Source organism: Acomys russatus, chromosome 18 (genome assembly GCF_903995435.1).
Source record: "Acomys russatus chromosome 18, mAcoRus1.1, whole genome shotgun sequence".
Lineage (NCBI taxonomy): Eukaryota > Metazoa > Chordata > Mammalia > Rodentia > Muridae > Acomys > Acomys russatus.
Window position 1 is genome coordinate 8208245 of NC_067154.1, and position 6000 is coordinate 8214244.

The 6000-nt window shown below is 49.5% G+C and overlaps 1 protein-coding gene across 1 annotated transcript in view; it reads left to right on the top strand.

The window, feature by feature from the left end:
* Fbxo16 (F-box protein 16) overlaps window positions 1-5022 on the top strand; it is a 50544-nt gene extending 45522 nt beyond the window's left edge. Inside the window, exon 8 of the mRNA XM_051160587.1 lies at window positions 4861-5022. Coding sequence (XP_051016544.1) covers window positions 4861-5022 — 162 coding nt within the window. The remainder of the gene's footprint in view (window positions 1-4860) is intronic.
* The last annotated feature ends 978 nt before the right edge of the window (window positions 5023-6000 follow it).

Genomic DNA, 6000 nt, shown 5'->3' on the forward strand with positions numbered 1-6000 from the left:
CATGGCAAAGTAGCAAAAAAAATCAACAGGAAGCAGAAGGTTTGGGGAGCCCTGGTGTTGGGATGAGGGACATTGCTAGTTACCATCTCAACAACAGTCAGGTGTTGCAGACCAAGGCCCAGCCTCTAAGGTTTCCATTCCTTTATATATCTTCCCTGGTTTTCTCTTAGGTCTTAAGGCTCATGCCTGTAATCCCTTGGGAAGCTGAAGCGGGAGGATTGCTATGAGTTTGAGACTAGTCTGTGCTATCTTGGTAAAGTTCCAAGCCAGCCTGGGCTACAGTGTAAGCCTCTGTCTCTAACACACACACACACACACACACACACACACACACACACACACACAGCAATAAAAAGCAGACACGGAAGTCTTAAACTATGCCTGGGGAGATGGCTGCGTTGGTAGAGTGCTTGCCTCATATACATGAGGGCCTGAGCTTGGTCCCCAGCACCTGTGTAAGTGTGTGTGTGTGTTGGGGGCATGGTCATGGTGGTGGACACTGGTGGGTGAAGACAAGCAGATCAGTGAAGCTCCCTGGCCTCTCTTGTAGGCAAGTTCTAGGCCACTGAGAGGTCTTGTCTCAGAAAACAAGAGGCATGACTCCCAAGAAAAGACACTGAAGGTTGCCCTCTGGCGTCCACATGGACATCCATCCACACACCTACTTGCACCCACATGTATGCACACTTGCACACCCATATGCACTTACATACACACACCTAAAAAAACAAAAACAAAAAAATAGAAAATCAAAAATCCAGTTTTACACCGAGAGGGCCTGTAGCTGTTTCCTGGGACGAGAAGAAAAGTAAACATAAGAGAAGCAGCTTTGCTGGTTGTGGTGGCTCGCGCCAGCTGGTAGGATTTACTGAAGGAGGCGGAGGCAGGAGGGTCAGGAGTTCCAGGCCAGCCTGGGCTGCACATTTAAAAGGTCGGGTGGTGGCGGCACACATCTTTAATGCCAGCACTTGGGAGGCAGAGGCAGGTGGATCGCTGTGAGTTTGAGGCCAGCCTGGTCTACAAAGTGAGTCCAGCATAGTCAAGGCTACACAGAGAAACCTTGTCTCGAAAATCCAAAAAAAGAAAGAAAACCGGCTTCCCAGAGCTGCTCTCAGCAGGAAAGAGAAAGGCAACAGTCTGGACAGGTGGTGACAGCTACCATAAGGGAACAAGGCCATGGGAGCCCCTGGGACATGCCACCATGAAGAAGGAGAGCGGCAAAGAGCCTGCCTAGGCCTGTGGCTGCCCGGGGCTCCGCTCTGGAGCAAAGGGTTCCTCAAATTCAGTGACAGATAAGCAGGGCTCAGTAATAGGATTAAACCTGAAAGTGTTACAGGTGAGGGGAGACAAGCCTGGGCTTGCTATCACGAGAGCCAGGCCTTGTCCTCGTTCAACAGCCAGCACTTCGTGTTGTTCCTGGCAGGGCACAAGGGAACACTCCAGTTTATTCTCTCACCTTATGTGAATCTGAAGACAACTAGAAACAATTGCTCTATGGTTCTATGGTTTGTTTGTTTGTTTGTGTTTTCATTTTTGTGGTGTTGAGGATTTAGATTGATTTATTTAATATTATGTAGACGGTGTTCTGCTTGTATGTACACCTGCACACCAGAAGAGGGCGCCAGATCTCATTATAGGTGGTTGTGAGCCACCATGTGGCTGCTGGGAATTGAACTCAGGACCTTTTGAAGAGCAGACAGTGCTCTTTACCTCTGAGCCATTGAGCCAGCCCCCTCCCCTTTTGTTTAGATTTATTTACTGGTTTTGAGGATTTAACCCAGAGCCTCTCATGTGCTCAGCAAGTCTTCTATCACTGAGTGCGTTCTGTCTCTGTCTCTGTCCCTGTCTCTGTCTCTCTCTCTCTCTCTCCCTTCCTCCTTCCTTCCCTCCCCCTCCCTCTCTCTCTCCCTCCCTCTCCCCTCCCCTCTGTTTTTGTTTTTGCTTTTGTTTTTGAGACAGTGTTTCTCTGTGTAACAGCCCGGATAACTTGGAACTTACTCTGTAGACCAGGCTGGCCTCAAACTCACAAAGATCCATCTGCCTCTGCCTCTGCCTGCCCCAGTGCCGGGATTGAAGGTGTACAGCACCACACCCAACTTTATTTTTCATTTTGAGACAAGGTTTAGCTAAGTTGCCCAGGCTGACCTAGAATTCTTTCTGTAGCCCAAGTAGGCTTTGAATTTTAACCTTCCTGCCTCAGCCTCATGAGGAGCTTGGATCACAGGCCTGCATGAGCAGACCAGCCTCTCCAGTGATACTAAAACAACACTGAAAATATCAAACGATCAAATGGGGGAGGGGGGATAGGAGGCTATATGCTCTCATCCCCCTGCCCCTACCCCCAACGCTGACCCTTTGACCCTTTGAACTTACCTACTTGCTACTTCAGTCCTAGTTTTGTCTACTTCTCTGGAAAAAAAAAAAATCACCATCCAATATATTTTGGACATCTGTAGACAGCCCCTGTAGAAACAGTGAAGGGCAAGATTCCTGCTTTGCAGGCAGGCAGACCAAGACACAGAGATAAACACTGGTGCGCAAGAGCAAGCAGCCAAGGGCAAAATGGAGAACCCAGTAATATTCTGGGCTCCCACTGATGGGGAAACCCCAGAAGATGAAAGCATTCGAGGTAGGCAGGCTTGTGCAATCCCAGCTCTTGAGGCAGAAGCAGGAAGATTACTGCAAGTTCAAGGCTAGCGTGGGCTGCCCAGAGACATCTTATCCCAAAACACAACGACAAGGTTGAGGAGATGGCTCAGTCAATAAAACGTTTACCATGCGAGCGTGAGGACCTGAGTCTGATACCCAACCAAGGACCATGGGTGGCATGTATCTGCAATCCCAGCATGCCCATAACCCCCGCTCTGGGGAGACAGAGACAAGAGTGGTGCTTCCTGGACAGCCAGTCCAGCTGCACCAACAAGTTCCAAGCCAACAAGAGACCATTCCTCAGAAATCAAGGTGGAGAGCAATTGAGGAAGAACATGTGATGTCAACCTCTGGCCTCCACATGTACACGTGTGTGAACCCAAGTGTAATACATTAGAATCTCCAGGTGAGGTCGTCAAACATGCCTATAATCCCAGCACTGGGGAGGCAGAGGCAGGAGGATCATTGGCACTTCTAGGAGAGGCAGACTTTGAAGGATGAGTTAGCTGCTAGAAATTCAGGCAGGTCAGAGGTATGGGGCAGGACCATTTCCACACAGTGCATCCTTGAGGGACAGTGACAGGGCAAGTTAGCTGAGGGGAGAGCAAGTGACAGCAACCACTGGTTTCTGAATCAATGAGAAGAAAGAATGAGATTTTCTAAGATTGAGAGGAAGCCTGCATACACAAGTTAGGGCAAAAAAAGGGATTAATGATTTCGAGTGATCTGCACCTTGCCTGCCAAGATGGAGTAGAAGTGCTGGGCTGCGGGTGCTGTGGCCGCTGTGCAACTGAAGCCGAGGAAAAGGCAAACTATTTATTTTGGGTTTTGTGTTTGTTATGTTTTGAGTCCTGTAGCCTAGAACAATGTAGCCCAGGCTGGCCTTGAACTTTTCAGCAGCCCCCTCCTTCCTCTAAAATTCAGGCAGCTGGTATTATAGATTTATACCACCATGCTTGGCTCAAGGGCAAACTTTTTAAAAGATTTATTTATTTATTTATTTATTATGTATACAGTGGTCTGCCTGCATGTACACCTGCAGGCCAGAAAAGGGCATCAGATCTCATTATAGATGGTTCTGAGCCACCATGTGGTTGCTGGGAATTGGACTCAGGGCCTCTGGAAGAACAGTCAGTGCTCTTAACCTCTGAGCCATCTCTGCAGCCCCCAAGGGCAAACTTTTTTAAGTTTAATTTAATTTAATTAAGCTTAATTATTTGAGATAGGGTCTCATTATGTAGACCAATCTGGCCCCAGATCCACAGAGATCTGCCTGCCTCTGTCTCCCGAGTGCCTGGCTACAAAGGCAGGCTTTATGAAGTACTTCCCCTCTCCTGCCGGAAGCTCAGATGGCCTTATCTTTTCACTCTCTGCTCTCCCCTCTTCCATTTCCTGCACACGGCCAGATGTCAAGGAGAGATCTGTTGTCACTGTGAGTTGGGGTTGGGTCTTCACCCTGGGCCATTTGCCTTGTTAGAAGGGGTGCATGCTGATTGGTAGAGTGGCACTCCCTGGCCTAAGGTGCAGGGGTCTCCAGAGCCAGCCGTGTGGCTGAGCTGTGTGGCTGCAGCTATATGCTGGTTCCTCCCTTTCATCTACTTGTGAAATGGAGATTGTGGGTACCCCTCCCCCTCCCTCCCTTTCTCTTTCGTGGTTTTCTTGAGGTTTAAATGAAATGTGGTGGGGACTGGGGAGATGACGGCTCAGTCCGTAAAGTGTTTGCCTTGCGAGCATGAGGACCTGATTTTGACCCCACGCCCACCCCCCACCCCCGGTAACCATGTAAAAAGTAAGGTACGGTGGGGTGTGTGCTAATAATCTCAGCACGTAGGAGACAGGCAGATCCCTGGGGCTCACTGACCAGTCTGGCCTAATTGATGAGCCCCAGACCACTGAGAGACTCTGTATCAAAAAAACAAGGTGGATAGCTCTCGAGGAATGAACTCAGTGTTGTCATGTGCATGCGTGCACACTCGCAGAACACGCACACGAGTTTGTGAATGCTTTATTGAGGGTGACATTTTACTAGTTGTAGTTCACGGTGAAGACTGCATGGGAGCGGTGTAGAAGAAGGGACTGGGAAATGTCAGGAGTCCCCATCTGCCTTAGGGACCGCACCACGTCACATCGCATCATTATAAGAAGTTTAATTGTGTGGCTTCCTTTGGCGCTTTAATACCCTTCCCTCTAATGACACTTTTTCTTCCCTAGATGTCCCTGAGTTCCCTTCCAAAAGTTCCGGTTCGTCTCGCCTGGCCTCTTTATCTGCCAGTGGATCCCTCGGATCCTGAAACAGCAACTAAGAATCTCGGAGTACTTTCGGAGACGCCCCGGGTCAGCCACCCCCCTCAGAGGCTCCAGAGTCAAAGCTGATTTGAGGATGGAAAAGGACTTCTCTAGAAATGACAAGATATTCTTTACAGCTGAGAGTCGGATCCTGCTAGTCCCTCCAGTAAACTCTTTTGGTTCAAATACCTTGTTGCGAATGGTCCTGTGAGTCTGTGAATCTGAGGAGAAGAGAATAAATGACAGAAATGGGCACCAATGCAGAACCTTGGAAATATGGCGGTAGATACCTGGGGTTTGGTAAAGGCACGTCTGATGGCCTTATTGATAATACTGGGAGAGTTGGGGTCTCTGAAGGGAATGACACCCCCAGGGCTCCTTGAGTGGTTGGTAAAGGAGATGCTTAGGGTGTTGGGTTGTAACACAGACTGAGAGGTTTCAACGACAGAAATGTATTAGCTCACAGTCTGAATATTGGAAGTCTGAGGTGACGTGTCAGCAAGGGACGCCGAGGTCTCTCTCCAGGGGTCATCTTCTCCCTGTCTTTATGTGAGTCTCTGCCGAATCAAATGCAGGCTCATTCCGAGATCCTGAGAGTTAGGAGTTCAGCATGTGGATTTGTAGGGGAGACGGTTCAGCCAGCACCGCTTGCTATGGGGCAGGATTAGGAGAATCAAAATAGGATTCTGGAGCTGCTAGAACTGGCAGCAGCAAGAACTGTTAGCCCAGGAACCTTAGGGCTGATAAGAGATGAAGGGAACAGGGAGAGTGGAAGTCTTGGAATCCAGCTGCTGCTGTGGCCTTGAGACGGAGGCTGGCAGACAGGATGTGTTGGAGGTGGCAGAGGAGGGTGGGGAGGGAAGCAGCTGATACCCAACTCTTCCCTCTCAGCATACTCCTGGCAAAACTCATCTGGAAGTAGAGGCGAAGAAACTTGTGGTTGAGCCCTTAGCTGCCAGCCCCCCTAGGCAAGAGAGCAGAGCTGGCAAGGCTGAGCAGTGAGTCTGGGTTGGCCCATGGAAAATAACCAGCGGTGAAGAGGAAAAGAATACGGGGCTGGGACAA